Here is a 17,224-nt window from a genome sequence, read left to right on the forward strand (position 1 = left end):
GATCCTCTGAGGCCAGCCAGTGGGTGATCTCCCCCCCCCCCCCCATCACATAAAGGAGCGCACAGAAGTCTTCTCTTTGGAAGGTAACTCGGGGACGTCTGACGGTCGCCATCCCCAACGCGCTCCGGACTTGAGCTGCCAGTGGGTCTAGAGAGCAGCTGCACATTCCCCGGCGCGCGGCTCGGGGTCAAGTTGCGGGTCACAGGCCCCCCTCTTCCGCAGCCAACAGCTCCACAACGCCTTACTTGTAAATAAACACAAGACAGCAGACCTGCCTCCGCGACTGCCCCCGGACCGGCTCCGGCGAGCCGCACAAGCGCTGTAAACGGGGCTGCCTCCTGCGCGGCTACCAAAACCACCCAAGTTCGCCCCTCGTCCTAGTTGCCAGTTCTTTCCGAAATTCCTCCCGAATACAGTGTTACTCAATTCCCAAGGAACCTGCGGCGAGCCCCGCAGTTTCAGGCTGTTTTGAGGGGGGGATGCGCCGGCTCCCGGCCACCAGCGGTTCGGGGGGCCGGGGGGTGGTAAGGGTCGCAGGAGGGCAATGTGGGAACTGTCAAGTGGGACGCCGTGCAGGGCGATCTGTCCCCGCGCACCCGCGGGAGCGCTAACTTGGGTGTTCCCGAAGCGCGGCCGGGCTTCGCGGGGGGCTGGCACAGCTCGCGGGGGGCCGGGGGCCGGCGGAGGGGCCGGAGCCCGCCCGACGGCGCCCGCTCCCCGCAGCCCGCCCGCAGCAGCTCCCCGGGGAAGCCTGTGCGCTCCGTGGCCGCCCATGTGTGCTCCTCGCCCGCGAACAAAGACGCGGACCCGGCACACAACTTGCGCACCCCACAGAGGCCCGAAACTAGGGGGACGCGGCCCCCGCAGGAGACGCCGCGCGACCCCGGCCTCCGGTCCCCGAACACCGCCGACCCCTGGGCTCCAGTCCCGCACCGCCGTCGCCGCGAAGCGCCAGCCGCCCGAGCAGCCGGAGGCGCCGGGCGGGCACGGCAGGAAGCGCGGGAGGGGGCGCTTGCCCGGCCGCGCCGCGGGCCGTACTGACCGTAGCTGTCGTCCTCCTCCATGGTGCCGGCGCCGGGCTGCGCGCCGGACCCCGCCGCTCGCCCCTCACGTCCCGCCGCGCCTGGCCCCGTGCGCCTCGGTCCGGCTCAGAGCCCCGCCCCCGGCCCGCGCCGCCGCCGCCGCCGCCGCCGCCGCTGCCGCCGGCCCCTTGACTCCCGCGGGGGGCCCCGCCCGCCACCCGCGCGCGCCCCGGCACGCGGCCGCCGCCCGCACGCGCCTGCGCACGCGCGCCCGCCCGGGGCCCGCCCCCCGAGCCCGAGACCCCGCCCGCCGCCCACGCGCGCGCGCATCCCCCCTCCCCCCTCCACACACGGCCAACTCCAGGCCCGCACCTGCGCACGCGCGGCCCCCGGACCCCGCCCCCCCGAGACCCCGCCCGCCGCCCACACACCCACACGCGCGCGCGCACCCCCGGGCACGCCGCCAACTCCAGACCCGCGCCTGCGCACGCGCGCACGCCCGGGCCCCACCCCCTGGTCCCGAAGCCCCGCCCGGCCGCCTCCGCGGGCCCCGCCTGTTTCGGGTTTCGCAAGGGCGGTGCGGCGTGCCCAGCCCACAGCCGGCGGGCGGCCGCCCACACGCCCAAGGTCGCGTCCGGCCACGAAGGGAAGGGTGGTCCTCGTTGACGTCAGCCCCGAAGGTCATGCCCGCCTCAGCTTGCCAGGGAGGGCCGTGTCCTTGGCCAGAGGCTGCACAGCATTTGAATTCATTGATTTCTGTGGTCCAAACCTTAGCCCCATGCGTGCCATGACTTCACTGCTTTCATACATGCTTTTATTAGTCCTTTGAATTTTCCTGGATCAGGTTTCAAAGGGAGGCACCTCACCCCCCAGCATTTCAGGATTTTCGTGCTCCTGATTCTTGCATCTCTAAATCCACACGTTTCTAGACTGTTCCCTACGTGTTTTATTTGCCCGCACCGGGCTTAACCAGTCCCCTTCCCTTTGCTGTGCTGGGGCAGCGAAGCTCTGCACCTGAAAGTTGGAGACCTCTGCTATCAGGGTGCTGGGCTCCTTAACAGGTATCTGCTTGCATTAACCAGTGAGGGGATGGAAGAATGCACTGGAAAGACCCTTGGAGAACAGTGTCCTGAGATCTCGCAGACAAAGAAACTGAAGTCCTAGGAGGTCCAGGGCACACACAGGGCTGAGGCAAGGGCCAGACAGTGGCCCCTCTCCCGGACATCTCCCAACATTACCATGCTAAACTAAACGCCCCCCCCCCCACCTTACTGCGTTCCTACCCGACCCTTTATGATAATTGCTCACAAGACAGCAAAAGAATACAAGAAGGGATCAAGTGAGACACGAAGGCCGTTTCTCTGTGACAAAGAGGAAAATCTCAGGGCTGTGGAATGACAGCCCCAGAACTCAGGACTCCTCACCCAAACACCGTGCACTACCTCAGGACCTCCGTGGACATCCACGGACCTCTGGGGGTTTAGACAAGTCACAAGAGGGAGGTGAAGATAACTCTTCCTGTGGGCCGTCCTGTCCCCAGTGCAACCCCGTCTTGGCTGACTTTCCTGCTGGAACCGTTCCTTCCTGAGAGTGCTTGTCTACACTGATAGTTCACAACTTTTATGGACAGTTTCAGTGTTTTTGAATCCCCGGTGCCCTCCCTTGTCCACTTTGAAACACTCACCGGTAGATACAAATGCTGCGTGTAAATATATGTGTTGTTCTGTGCAAAACGATTTTTCTGGAAGGCTCCACAAAAGAAGTTAAAAGGAATAAACTGGGACAAAGGGAGGTTGAGACTTTTTTATCCTTCTTTCATTTTTAAGTTTATTTACTTATTTTGAGAGAGAGAGAGCGAGAGAGAGCTGGCAAGCAGGGGAGGGGCAGAGAGAGGAAGAGACAGAATCCCAAGCAGGCTCTGCACTGTCAGCACAGAGCTCCACGTGGGGCTAGAACTCACGAACCGTGAGATCATGACCGGTGCCGAAGCCAAGAGTTGGAGGCTAAACTGCCTCAGCCACCCAGGGGGCCCCGTGACCTACATTTCATTCTATACTTTGTCATGGTCTTTCTGTGCTGTCTGGTCTTTTTACACAGTGTGAATGTATCTTCATTGTTGTTAATTTAGAAAAATAAAGAAAAAAAAAGCTACTTTTCTAGCCACTCCCAGATGCACGGGATCTTTCTTGGTTTAGCGCTAGCCATAAAAATTACAGGAGCCTCAGGGACTTCGGGATCACTCGGTCACTCTGGCTGGTCCAAGCCCCTCCTTTTGGACAGATCATTGGACACGTAACACAGTGCGCTACACCTGGGGCTGCTGGAGGAGAGCTTGGCCTTGGCCAAGTTCCTGAATGCTCATGAACCTCTCTTGGAATATCTCCGTGGTGGGGGCGGGGGTGGGGGAAGTGTTACCCCTCCCGGCAGCCTATTTCATTACTGGCCAACCCCCAAGTATGCCTCCCAGGACTTCTCAATTGTTCTAGGCAACAAAGAAAAGTAATTTCCCCTTGAGGGAAAAGAAAGAAAGAATGAATGAGGAAACTCTGGCGCTTTTATTTCAGATCTGCTTCTGATTAGCCCTGTGACCTGGGCAAGCCCCTCAACCCTCCAGACCCTTTCCTGCCCACAAAATGCAGCCTCTGCCTGTAAACGTGCATTCTGCCCAGAACTGATCTCTGAAGGGACAGGTCTGTCCCTGTCTTCCGCTCAACTTCTACACGGCTGGCTGACGTCACTTCTGTTAGAGGAGACGGATTTCAAGATAACAGCCTAAAGAACCCGAATCTTTACATCCTATCTGGGGGGCGGGGCTATAGCTCTGGCCCACTCTTCTAAGAAAATGGCTCCTTCCCGAACATCCCTCTTAATTTCACGAGCGGACCAACCCAGCCTTTGGTGGGGAACCTTAGTGTCTCCATTTCTTTGGGCCTATCCCCCCCCCCCAAGTGTTTCTTTCAAATGATTCCAGAAATTAGACACTTCTCTTGAATAGATGATGTTATCTTTCTCCTAAAAGGTTGATTCTGGTGGATTCCTGAGTTTCATCTTCACTGATTTCGCCACGTGGTCTAGTTTATAGCGGGGACTTTACAGCAGGGAGTCCTATTTGGGCCCCGGCGTGACCGTGTCCTTTGGGGGTGTGTGTGCTCAGTGATTTGGCTGCGTGTTGTTCGTGTTGGCCTGGGCTTCGATGCTCCATCGACCGGCTTTGACCTGGTGATCTCCTTTCACCCGAGCGGAGCACCGAGACTCTCGCTGACATCCGTCCCCTCTGTGTCTTCTCCCTACCACTCTCTAGGCCAGAGTCACCAGGAGATTCAAGGCATTCCCGAGCTGGCTTTCTTCCCTTGACGGTACGATACGGGGGTCCCTTGCCACCTGAACTCTTGCTCGGTGACCAAACCTCGGGAAGAAAAGCCATTCAGAGGACAGGGTAATTCTCACTATCCACACGGAACTCGATCGTGGTCCCAACTCCCAAATGTCAGCCCGTTAGGATAATGAGGGGTACTGGTGTCAATGCTCATCATTGCAATTAGTATGGCACTTGACTGTGTACAAGTTCGTTTACCTGACAAGGTCTTATTCCAGCAGGGGCTTTCAAATAGCAGGTCCCAACTCTCGACGGCGGAGAAACCCATCATCGTTAGATGAAAATGGACTAAAATCCAAGATCCGCATCGGTCACACGTAATACAGTGCTTGTTTCGGTCGGGTGTGAAGGCGTGCAAGGACGCGACTTGGATTTCTGACTCAAAGCACAAGTAGGGAAGGGGCAGAGAGAGAGGGAGAGACAGAATCTCCTAAGAAGGCTCCGTGTTGTCAGTGCAGAGCCCAGCGTGGGGCTCGAACCCACAGACGGTGAGATTAGAACCTGAGCTGAAAGCAAGAGTCAGACGCCACGACCGACTTTTTAAATCGGGGGAATCTGGGTGGCTCAGTTGGTGAGACGTCCAACTCTTGGTTTCAGCTCAGGTCGTAATCCCAAGGCTTGTGGGTTCGAGCCCCATCTCGGGCTCTGTGCTGACAGCTCAGAGCCTGGATGGAGCTTGATCCGGATTCTGTGTCTCCCTGTCTCTCTGCCCCTCCCCTGCTCATGCTGTCTCTTTCTCTCTCAAAAATAAACATTTGAAACATTTTTTTAAAAATCAGAATTATGAAGGAAGGTTTTAAGCAAAGTTTTCTTGTGCTTACACTGTGGTGATTCAAACTTCTTCAGAAACAATCTGTGTTCAACAGGGGGCAGGTTAATGTGTTACGGTGCTTTCGTTACAAAGGACCGTTCGCAGGCTTTAAAGAGATTGAGGCCGGTTTCCGTATTGTCCAGCGTGAGATGATTCCCAAGCTGTAGGCAGTGAAAAAAGCAGGGACAGAACCGGAGCGTATAATATATTTCCATTTGTAATAAAAATATTTACACACGTAGTAGACGTTTACCCGACAAATGTGTGTTGGGGGCCTGCACCGTACCAGGCACTGTTCAAGGTGCTGGGGACACAGCCATGGAGACAGTGGCAGGAAAGCCCCACCCTCACGGAGTGGCCGGGCCATGCCTGCCTCTCGGAGAGCTCCTGCCAGAGACAGACAGGAGGAGTAGGAGAGACTCTTCATTACCCATCCTTCCATATTGTTAGGGGTTGGACTGGGGCCCCCAGAAAGGAACCTTGAAACCCTAGCCCCCAACACCTGTGAATTGTGATCTTATTTGCAAATAGGCTCTTTGCAGATGGAATCAAGTTAAAACGAAGTCATTAGAGTGGCCCTAATCCAATGACTGGTGACTTTCTAAGAAAAGGAGATTAGGGCACAGACACACCCAGAGGAGGCAGATTGGAGGGTTGTGACCACAAACCAAGAGCCACTGGGGGCGTCAGAAGGAGTGAGGCTCAGCCCACACTTTCTGCAGGTTTCAGGCGTCCAGAAGCATATGGTGAGAGGGCATAAATTTCTGTTGTTTCAAGCCCTCCAATTTGTGGGGCTTTGTTATGGTAGGCCTGGGACATATAGAGCTTTTAAATTATACATCATATATACCATATGCCAAATATATACCTATTTTATGTTTTATTGAAAACAACTTTTTTAATGTTTTTTTTTTTTTTTTTTTTTTTTGAGAGACAGAGAGAGAGAGAGAGAGAGAGCAGGGGAGGGGCATAGAGAGAGGGAGACATAGAATCCGAAGCAGGCTCCAGGCTCTGAGCTGTCAGCACAGAGCCCCACATGGGGCTTGAACTCACGAACGGTGAGATCATGACCTGAGCTGAAGTCAGTTGCCCAACCAACTGAGCCACCCAGGTGCCCCTATTTATTTATTTATAGTAATTTATTTAATTAATTAATTAATTTAGAGAGGGAGAGGGACAGAGAGAGAGAGGGAGAGAATCCCAAGCAGACTCCACACTGTCAATGCAGAACCTGATGTGGGGCTCGAACTTATGAACCATGAGATCATGACCTGAGCTAAAGTCAGACATTCAACTGAGCCCCCCAGGCGCCCCTATACCTCTGTTAAAGTTTTAAGATAGAACTTTTAGGGGCGCATGGGTGGCTCGGTCAGTTGAGCATCTGACTTTGGTTTCAGGTCATGATCTCGTGTCCACCTGAGGCCAGAGTGGAAGGCAGCCAGGGGCTCTTCTAGAAAAGCCGATACACGCGAGCGGGAACGGTGTTGAGAAAGGCATTCGACCCGGCGTCCTCCATAAACCCAAGCCAGGGCACCGGGCAGCTGGCCTGCGAGGGGTTCTTCCCTGGCTCTCTGGTTCCGCTCTCCCGGCAGGCGGGGCGCTGGGGAGGAAAGGGTGCTTCGCACACGTAAGAGACCACAGACCAGATCGCTCGTGCGGGCCGAGATTGGGGCATTGTCTCGCTTTGAAAACCCCCAGATTTTATTTTGCTAAAGCTCGCAATTTCTTCTGTGTGAATGGCACTTAAAATCTGTTTGTAATGGAACTTGATTGTATCCAGCTGTCACCAACTGTTCCCGTGCCGCCCAGAAGACAGCTGGCCACGTGCCACGCGATTCAGGCTCTCACTTCCAACGGTGGGGGGGGGGGGGGTTCCAGTTCCCGCCAGACTTTGCCCCCATGATTTCGCTTGTGAAACAGAACAAAGCAAAGGGGGTCGCACAGGGGCTTGGGCTCAGGAAGCTGCCACGTCAAAAAGGAGCGGCATTTGAAGCGTGACGTGGGTGGAGGGTGGGCGGCCCGTTTTCCGAGCACGGGGCCACATGCACAGTCACGAGTGACACTTCCTCAAGCGGCTTTTCCAGTGCACTCCCCTGACAAAGATTTCCGGGGCCCTGCTCTGGACAGTGACTGCTGGTCACCGGAAGCACGTGACTGTGGCCTCGTAAGACAGGAAATGGAATGATCAGCGTGAAAGAGAAGGAAGAGGTGCGTTAAAAAAAAATAAACACAGATCACTTCTTTTTGATGATTTTAGTTTTTAGACACAGAGCGAGCGAGCGAACACCTGCACCAGCAGGGGAGGGGCAGAGAGAAAGAGAAAGCAGGGGAGGGGCAGAGAGAGAGAGAGAGAGAGAGAGAGAATCCCAAGGAGGCTCCACGCTCAGTGTAGAGCCCGACGCGGGGCTTGATCCCACAACCCTGGGACCCGACCTCTTTTCCCAGCAGCAGCTGCTCCTGGAGGAGAGCCAGGCGGAGACTGTGTTTGGAGGAAGCATGCCCGCCCAGCCCTGGGCCCCCCCAGCGTGTTTTCCGAGGCCTTGACAGACGGCTGCCCCGAGGCCATGCAGGTGCAGTCAGCCCAGAGGTGTGGGAAACCTCTGTAGGGGGCGACTGCCTAGGGTTTCCTGTCCTGAAAGATCGTCCTGGGGGCCAGGAGACCAGAGCAGGAAGCAGGCCCACGGGACGTTCGAGCTGGTTTGATTCTTGGGGGGGGGGGGTCAGGACAAAAATGGTGGGGACTCAAGCTTAGAGACGGGTGGCGGTGACGGGACGTTGGGGAGATGAGACTTCCGTTACTGGAGTGTGTGTGGGTGACGGGAGGGAGGCGTGCAGGGGGGTGGCCACGTTTCCGGGTTTGGCAACGGGGTAGGGGGTGAGCCCCCAGCCACGGAGGGGCCCGGGAGGAGCAGGACCCGCTAAGAGGAGGCAAACAAAAGACGGGCCAAGAACTCGCCAGAAGGGCATCCAGGAAAAGACGTTCAGCAGGGTTACATCGATCGGGCAGTGAGATGTATTGATCGGAACTGACGGGTTCTGGCTCCATTTAACGCAACAGCTTTAACATTTAAAGGACAGAAAAAGGGGCACCTGGGTGGCTCAGTCGGTTGAGCGTCCGGCTTTGGCTCAGACCGTGATCTCACGGCTCGTGGGTTCGAGCCCCGCGTCAGGCTCACTGCTGTCCGCACAGAGCCTGCTTCAGATCCTATCTCCCCCTCTCTACCCCTCCCCTGCTTGCGCTAAAACAAAACAATGACAAGAAAGAAAAGAAAAAGAACTCTTGGCGGGGGGGGCAGTGAACAGTGTCAAATACAGAAAAGGGCTTGTGGCCAATGCCCATCACATTGCGGACGGGGCCGCTGAGTGGAGTAATGACAGCAGCACGCTGAGGACCTCGAGGAAGGAGCAGAGAGCAAGCTGAGGCTTGGCGGGGGGAGACGGTGGCTGGGGCGGACACGGAGACAAGGGGTTTTAGGGCGGCAGACAAGTGAACAGGTCATGAGAGAAGGAGGCAGACGGACCCCCAGAGGGTGGAAGAGGCTGGCCTCCAGACAAAGGCAGGGTACCGGCCCTACCGAGGGAAGCGGGCGCATCTTCTGGTGTCTGTGGCGGTCCCCACGGGTCAAGCGTAAGTCTTCCTGTCTTCCGTCTACGCACCTGACTCCCTTCCCAAACTCCCCCTCGTGCCGGCCACTCCATAGGAGGACCACTGGATCGTATCCAGCACCCCCTGGGAGCGTTCGAGATGCACGCTCTCAGCCCCCTCCCCGCCCCTGCCTGCTGAATCAGACTGTCGGGGGATGGGGCCCAGCAACGTGGGTGTCTGAACGACCCCCTGGTGATTCCGACGCGCGCGCACATTTGAGGCTCGCTTGGGACCAGAATAAGCGCTTCTCGGCACTGGCCGCCCAGTAGCATGCAGGCGGAGGGGTCTTAAATGCCGATGCCCGAGCCTCGCTCCCAGGTTCCAGTTTCATTCACACTGGCCTGGAATAACACGCCCAGCTGACTCTGCTGCCCCGCGAGTGTTGGAACCGCCAGGAGCAGAGGAAGATGGGGGGCAGGTGGTTCCTCGTGGTTTGTTCTTCTGCTTCGGAGCGGGAGGGGGTTCCTGCAGCGGGATTAGAAACCATTCGCCAAGAGTGAGTGGCACAGAGGCGGGAAGGGAGCAACGGCGTTTGGGAAAACCACTGAAGGGGCTGGCAGAGCCTCATAAAGACGGGCAGCCAGCTGTCCAGACACGCAGAGGTGGGGGAGGAAGGAGCGGGGCACGCGTGTGGCCAAAGGGAGGGGCCGGGGGAGAATCATGCTGCTGAGCACCTACCAAGAACCAGGCGTCTTCACAGCCCCCCAAGGGGCTCCTTCTCCCCTGCTGTGTCCCGTCTACACGGAGGCTTGTCCACGCTCCCGAGACTCAGGGCAGGGATTGGCACTCAGGCCCCTCTCTGGACCGGAGGGCACGCTCACTGCTACGGTGACCCCAGTGGGTTCCCCGCGTGGGGGGGTGCGGGTGGGGGCAGTGGCCAAACGCCTGGACTTTTCTGAACCCCAAGATTCGGAGCCCACAGCTCACCTACACCTCACCCCTGTGACCCTCCCGAGGTTCCTGTTCCCAGAACGTGCGCATTCCTCAGGCGTGACTGCATCACCGCAGGGAATCTGTCACCCACTGGCCTCCCTGGTACACTGGTTCTGCCACTCAACTGCCCACCTAGGCCAGGAGCTGTCCTACCCCCACCTGGAACCTTCCGCTCCTGGATGCCAGCTCCCCACCTCTCCACTGCCGTCCTGGGGCAACTGTTGGCTGGCGAGCGGACGGGTCGTCCTCACCTGTCTTCCCTCCACCCCCACCAGACTCCAGAGTCCACGGCGCCAACCAGACCTTGCAAACTCTTGTCGCAAGTAGTGCGGGAGCTCACGGGAACTCCCTACACGCAGACGCCCGCACGACGTGGCTCATGCCGACATCATCCACCAAAACATACCCCACGCTTTGTGGACAGACATCCTCGTGGTTCCCACCCAGAGCCGCTGGTCCCTGCCCTGGAGACCACGGGCCACCTGGGAGATTGAGCTCTCTGGCAGCCCTACAGTTTGGAAAAGTGACAGCGACGAGGAGGTGGTCCTGCCCCTATGCCCGCCGGGCCCCGGAGCTGAAGTGGACCCCCAGCCTACCGCCGCCCAGCCCGATTCATGAACTACGGACGTGAGCTGGGCTTTGCCAGCCGGGGCTCTGGGCTGCCATCAGCCGCCCCAAACTCTCCCACCCCACCGGGCACCCCGTTCGGTGTGCGTCCGGCTGTGGTCTCACTTCATCTGCTCTTAGTGACGGGGCAGAGGCCACGGGTATGACGGGCGTGTTTGGGTGGGAACTCGGAGGAGACACTGAGGGGGAGGAAGAGGGAAGCAGCCGCGGGGCTCGGGAACAGGCCTGCCCGGTGGTGTTCGCGGAGCGCCCGGAACCGAACCCACCTGCCGGAAGCCTGCCTCCAGCCCAGGGCCGCCTTCGCTTCCGTCTCCCACTCGCAGGTGGGGCTCTGGCCAAACGTAACCTCTCGATCACGGTCACGGTCACCTGTGCGGGGACCTGCCGCCCCCGGTGGCCTCCCCCAGCTTCCAGACCCGGCTCCTCCCGCTCAGCAGATGAGCCCCAATTAAGCTCCCGTGTGGACCCCGGCATCCAGTCTTCCTCGCCACGCCCCCCAGCGTGTGGCCAGAGCAGCTGGGCCCGTCTGCCCGCGTCAGGAGGGGCTCAAGGGGCGCGACCCGCGCGGCCGCACCTGCTCTCCGCCGGGCACCAGCCAAGCCGGGAGGATCCCAAACCGGAGGCCTGTGCTGCTCTTGCTGACTGAAGAAAACTCACAGTTCGATAAAACCTATCATTTCTCTCTCCTCTTTCCCCGCAGAGACCCAGACGTTATTCGGTTACAAAAAAAAAAAAAAAAAAAAATTCAAACAGCAGCAAACCTCAGTGGAATGCTACGGTTTCCAAGTTTCCTCAACGCAGTCCTCCCTGCAAATCACCCACGAGGCCTGGTGGGCCACTTCAAAGGGCTCCTCTGTCTTAAATTCCAATAAACGTATTTATGAATACACTTGAATAAACCCCTTGGTTCCTCTTCTTCCTTAACGAAGATCTGCTCTACGCTTTCCCACGTACCGGCGGGTTACAGCACCACACCGCGGGGAAGCCTTCACCTGTGCCGGGGGCTGGACTGCAACTCTGACAAAACCCAAGGGAGAAAAACAGGAAAACGAGGACACGGGCAGGGCTCACAAAAACTCGTTTTATTGCACCCGGATCTTGGCAACGTCTGGGGCACCTCAGCCCCGGGAGCGGAGGCGTGGCGCACGGGACGCAGTGGGCTGAGCCCACCGGGAAAAGGCAGGCGAGTGAGGCCGCACGGGACCAATGGGAGAGGGGGACCCTTCCCCCCAAACACAAAGTTAAATTAAACCCATGTCCTAAGTCAACCAAGTGACTGCAATCGTATAAAAGCTTTCGTTACTTATATATATTTATATATTTACACATCCCCTAGAGTTTGGACTGACTTTCCGGGCTCACCCTTTCCCCCTCCCAGTGTGGCTGACGACCTTCTGCGGGAGGAAAGGGCTTGCCCCTATGGAACAGTGACGAATGCTGTAGACAGGCCAGTGCTCAGCACCGCCCAAGACACAACGGGCATGTTTTCCTAGAAAAAGGCTTCATAATTACACAGCGGATGAGGGAAGAGCCTGGTCTGAAGAGGGAGCGAGAAAAGAGACAAATTCTGTGTTGCAGACAATGAACTTCCCTTTTCAACTATAGAACGTTCCAGAAAAATAGGGCCATACAAGAATGAAGGTCAACACTGCAAGAGGGGGGGTAAAAAAAAAAAAGCCCTGCCCATAAAGGCCCCTGTCTTCCCCCCCCAAACGGGCAGATGACAAGGCCATAGAACACTGGGGACTGGGGTGGGGAGCAACCCTCATCTACGAACAAGGTTCCGTCCTCTGAAAAACCAAAAGGCCCCCGCACAGGTGACACAGCACCCAAGCTTCCTGCTGGGACCAGAAGCAGCCCCAGAGCGGGCCAGGGTATTAGTACTCTCCCACCTTTTCCAAAGAGAAATAGAAGGACAGAAAGGAAAACCAAACACAACTACCTCCGTGAAAAAATTAACGTACCTCCCTCTGTGAAACACGTAACGCTTTTTCTGATCCCCCCCCACCCCCCCCCGGTCCCCGAGCAAGCGGCAAGGCTCGGGAAGAGTGCGGCACAGGGGTGCCGGACAAGGGCATCGGCGGGCCTCAGGCCGCGAAGGACGGACAGGTCCACACCAGACGTCAGTCCACCTCCACGCGGACGTTCCCAAGAGGAAAGGAAGTGCAGACAGACGTATACCGTGGAGTCGCTCTAAGGTTTACCTCTACGCCCTCTACTACTGGGTCACGTGTCTGTTCTCCGGAAAACGCCACCTCGACTGCGGGTTTCCCACATTTATTAAATTACAAGTTCGCAGGCACAGCTTGAGCAAGATAAAAAAGTGATCTCGAATCATACAATCATCTAAATTCAAAAGCACTCACAAAATTGAGCGAATAAAGCTAGTGTCGCGTATTGGGGGAAGGAAATACGTTGCTAATGGAAGCCACAGACCTGGTCAAAACGAAAGTCTTCTATTAAGTAGTAAAAGAAAAGGATTCTACCCCAAGACCACCACCTCGATAAAGACCCGCGGGTCGCTGCAGCTGCAGGGGAAGGAATGGCAAAGCCACCTCGGAATAAACGGCCGGAAAGGCAGGCGTGTCGGCACATCGTCTCGAGGCCCCTGCTCCCCGGAGCCGGCCTAGAGTCTCTCGCAGGGGACGATACACCGGAAGGGCCGCCCCCGATTCCAGAAAAGGGAGGAGTGCGGTGGGCGGCGGCCCCGGGCTTACCCTCTGAGGGGACACGTAAGGCATAGACAGAGCCCCCCCCCCCACCCCCGCTGCAGAGACAGGGAGGCCGGGACCAGACGGCAGCGCCGGCCGCCAGCAGCAAGGGACGGACGTCTGGGCCTCTCGTCCGAGGATGCGCCGGGAGGGGTGCGGCCGCCGTCCTCCCCCGCGCCCCCTGCGGACCACACGCGCCGCCGGCCCGGCGTGCTGCCACCCGCTCTACGTGTCACCGTGCGGCTCACGCCGTGACACCGGAGGTCCCGATCCAAAGAAGCCCAGGGCCTCCGTGGGCCGTCCTCCTGCGGCGGGCTCGCGGTGCCGGCCTGGCGGCCACGGGGCACAAAGTCCTCGGCGGGGCTGCTCTCAGCTCAGACGGACAGGACCCAGGAAGGACACCTCTTCTCCAGAGGCTGTGGGGCAAAGGACATTGCTTCTGACGAGAAAGGAGAGCCTGGGACTCCCGCCAACGTCCCGGAGGGCGTGTCCACACCAGTCATCACGTGACATCAGATGAAGCCAGCTCTGTCCCGCGCACACGCACCACACCCCCCACCCTTACACCTCATCACACAACCCCCACACTTAACACACACCTCACCACACACACGCATATGCACGAGACACAGCCCAGAACCCACACTGACATCCACTACTCACACTCACACACACACACACACACACACACACACACACACACACACACACACACACACTGACCCATCTCGACAGCAGCAAACTCAGCGGCGGTAACTGAGGCTGGTAGCCTTAGCTGGGTGAGTCACAGACCAAAAGTTCCGTCTACTCTGAAGTTTCTGGAAGGCGTTGAAGGTTCTTTTCTTCTCTTTCTTGAACTTTTTCACTTTCTTTTCCTGCGTCAAGAAACCGCAGGCATCACAATTCCCAAAAAGGGCTTGTCCCCGTTCCCGCAGCCCCTCGTGAAGGCTTACTGCGGGGGGGGGGGGGGACACGGATCGCAACATGCCACCAAATCAACAGGCTTTCTCGTGTGGCCCGTGGGAGGCGTCCCCACTGTCCCCACCTTGCCGAGGAAGCAACACAGCAGCGGGGGACAGACGCCTCGTCCGTGGCCACGCCACGTTCAGAGCGGCCAGGCCGGCATCGAGCCCAGCAGCCCACCTCCCGCCGTCCCGGACGACTTCACGAGGCCACTGCCACTTCCAACCGCCCCAAAGGGCCTAGTCCTCCCTGAGCCAGGCCTCAGCGGGGCCACCACGAGCACCCCGCCACGCCGGCCACGAGCACACCTCGTACCTTCCCTCGATCGAACTCTTCATCCCAGTCGTCGATCACCGTGGCCGCGCGGGCCCATCTGCTGTCCTGAATGGCGTCCTGACTGACGGCCGACACCTCGCCGTCCCACGTCAACACTGCAAAACAGACACCTCTGTGCACCGGCTTCCAGAACGCGGTGTAGACAGGGACGGGCCTACTCCTGATACACTCAAACGTTCGAGTGCCACCCTCTGGTGAAACGGACGTGCAGAGAAGGACGGGGGAGGGCAGAGGGGCCCGCAGCGAGCAGGACAGTCAGCGGTTCCGTGACTTCCATGCAGACGTCCTTGGCTCTGAATCGTCAGCCCGCAGTTGGTCCCTTTCAGACCCGCGCCCTCGTTTACGAGGTCTCAGGCGCCGGATGTTTCCCTCCAACCCGTGCCCGCCCGGCCCGCGCCGCCCAGGGGCACAGGGTCTGCTCTCCCCGCCCCCAGGGACCGGTTCTGAACGGACACTCCTCGGCTCATCTTTGGAGCCCAGCAATTCCCGCGCCCCAGGATCGCGACCCCAGGGCCCATCTGAGACCTCTGCGCTGCCCGGGCTCAAAACCGGTACCTTTCCTCCCGTAGGCTTTATCTGAGGAATACTCAAGCAGCTCCTGGAGCACGTCGGCCTCCCCGTCTCGGACCCAGGACACGCGAGGAGCCCGTGCCTGCCCTACAATCAGACAAACACCACGTCTGCCTCTCACGAGGGACCCGACTGCTTCTCCACAGGCGGGCCACCGTCCACCCCGACTCTCGGAAAAGACCAAAACCCCAGCGCCCCACCGTGGGAACCGGCGCCTCCTCCAGGGAAGGGGCCAGAAATGAGGGGCCGGAACCGGAGGGAACCACAAAGCACCGTCATCACCTCAGCTTCCGGGGAGGCGGTCTCTCAGCCCCGTCCCGGCACGGCCAGGCCACCGCGGACACCTGGGTACTGACGGCTCTGACCACCCTCCTCAGGCTTCTAGAAACGACGTCTGCCCGGTCCCAACCTCTGCCCGAGCTCCTCTGCCTGCAGCTGCCAGAACCGATTCCCTTCCCTCAGCACAGAGCGGACCTTGCTCTCCTGGCCTCCACTTTGTCAGTGACCCCGTGAACTGCGGGCTCGTGTCCCGAGCGCGGTGCCCCTCGGCCGGTGCCCGCTGCCCTCTCCAGCCTCCTGCTTGCTCCACAGCACGGCCCGGGCCAGTGGTCCCGCTGAGCTACCGCAACGCTCTCCCCGTCTCCTGGCCGTGAAGGCCCTTGCCCACGAAGCCCAGCCTTGTGATATTCGGGATGGGAAGCAAACAGACGAGTGGCCGCGGGGGCACCTGCGCCGGGCGGTGGGCCCTGCGGCCCGAGCACCGTCTCCACGTGCTCAGCGTGCTGACAGAGCAAGCCGGGGTCTGACGACCGCGGCCAGGCTGCTCCGTGGCCACCTCCGTGCGGACGTTTCCTCGACAGGCTGGCCGCCTTATTCGTCACGGCCTCGTGGTAGCGCTTCCCACGGTAACGAACGCCCAGCCAGATTCGCTTCTCAGGGGCTGGACAAATACACAGCGCTCCCCAGCAGCCCGCTCGCCCCCAAAGGCACGAACGTAACTGGATCCCCCGGCGGCAGAGCAGATCTCACGGAGTCTGCCGCCTGCCGGATCCCTTCCCGAGCAGGGGTGACCTTCTCTACCCTTCGCTTAGCGGACACGCTGTGTCAGGAGCACCCAGCTGAGGCTGGCCAGCTCTGAGGGAACAAGGAAACAAAAGCCAGAGGAGGTGCTGAGCCACGGGCGTTTAAGGCCTGGGGACAGCCGAAACACTGGGCACCCGGGCAGCAAGAGGCCACGTGATCTTCAGAAAAGGCCAAATATAAACACAGGCCGACACTCCAAGTTCAAGAGTCACGGAGAAACTCTAGGCTGGATGGCCCAGGACTCATCCCGACGGGAAAGTTCAGGCAGGAAGAGCCCTGAATCGGGAAAAACACAGTATTCCCAGAATGTGGAGAAGGGCACGCGTACCCTCTCTGCTTCTCCGGAGTAGTTACAGCCGAATGCTTGTCCGGATGGGGAGGCAGAGACCCCCAGGGCAGGCGGCTTGCCCACGGGGACAGAGCAGAGGTAAGAGGTCTTCATCCTGGCCCCTCCCCCTGCACCGCACCTGCCTCTGGAATACAGCAGGCCTGTGCCCAGCCCCCTTCCCCTGCGGTCCCCTCCCCGGATGTACAGCTACGCGGCCCCGGGCCCAGCCCCCGGCTCCCCCTCCTCGGCGGGTGCACACCTGCTCGGTCCCCGGGCCGCCTGCCGTTCACGGCCGGTGAGGGCTGGCTCCCAGGGATGGCAGGGCCCCTCTGCGTCTCGCCCCTGCAGGCTTCGGGGAGCTCGTTCTCTTGTACTTCCTGCCGTGACTCCTGCTGCCTTCTTTTCTTTTTCTTTTTCCTTGGAGATGCTGTACTGGCCTCTGACTCGGTGACATCCAAGAGAGAACAGCTGCTGGGAAGTCAGTCAACAGTCAGCTCTGAGCAAACGGGGAGTGACAGTGGGGGTTCACTCGCCCCGGAACTCCCAAATGGCAGATGCCTAACTGTGCAGAAGAGCCCCCCCTGAGAAACCGCCCCCCCCACCCCCCGACGTGAGCAGGACAGAGCGTGCCAGCTGCCCGAGGCCACGGTCGGGGAGAAAAGCCCATAACTGCAACCGACCCGGGCAAGTCGTACAGGCCGGATGACGCGGCCGCGACGCCTGCCGCCTGGGGGCACGCACCGGGGCAGGCACCGCGCCAGCCGGCTCTGGCTCCGGCGAGACACCTGACGACGCGGCCACGTCCTAGGAGCCTGGTC

General features: G+C 59.3%; 2 protein-coding genes across 6 annotated transcripts in view; both read right to left on the reverse strand.

Annotated features, from left to right (window-relative positions):
* The window catches only part of CYTH1 (cytohesin 1), a 78,878-nt gene extending 77,746 nt beyond the window's left edge, over positions 1-1,132 (reverse strand). The window contains exon 1 of the mRNA XM_042917139.1: positions 1,043-1,132. Coding sequence (XP_042773073.1) covers positions 1,043-1,064 — 22 coding nt within the window. The 5' untranslated portion in view covers positions 1,065-1,132. The remainder of the gene's footprint in view (positions 1-1,042) is intronic.
* Positions 1,133-8,489: 7,357 nt separating this feature from the next.
* USP36 (ubiquitin specific peptidase 36) overlaps positions 8,490-17,224 on the reverse strand; it is a 38,895-nt gene continuing 30,160 nt past the window's right edge. For 4 of the 5 annotated variants that reach the window (XM_042914715.1, XM_042914718.1, XM_042914717.1 and 1 more), the window contains 5 exons: positions 16,666-16,877; positions 14,981-15,082; positions 14,405-14,520; positions 13,850-14,001; positions 8,490-13,542 (listed from right to left, as the gene is read on the reverse strand). In XM_042914715.1, the coding sequence (XP_042770649.1) occupies positions 13,870-14,001; positions 14,405-14,520; positions 14,981-15,082; positions 16,666-16,877 (562 nt within the window). In that variant the 3' untranslated portion in view covers positions 8,490-13,542; positions 13,850-13,869. The remainder of the gene's footprint in view (positions 13,543-13,849; positions 14,002-14,404; positions 14,521-14,980; positions 15,083-16,665; positions 16,878-17,224) is intronic. The other variant, XM_042914716.1, reaches the window with a different exon arrangement.

Source organism: Panthera leo, chromosome E1 (assembly GCF_018350215.1).
Source record: "Panthera leo isolate Ple1 chromosome E1, P.leo_Ple1_pat1.1, whole genome shotgun sequence".
In the NCBI taxonomy this organism is placed as follows: Eukaryota; Metazoa; Chordata; class Mammalia; order Carnivora; family Felidae; genus Panthera; species Panthera leo.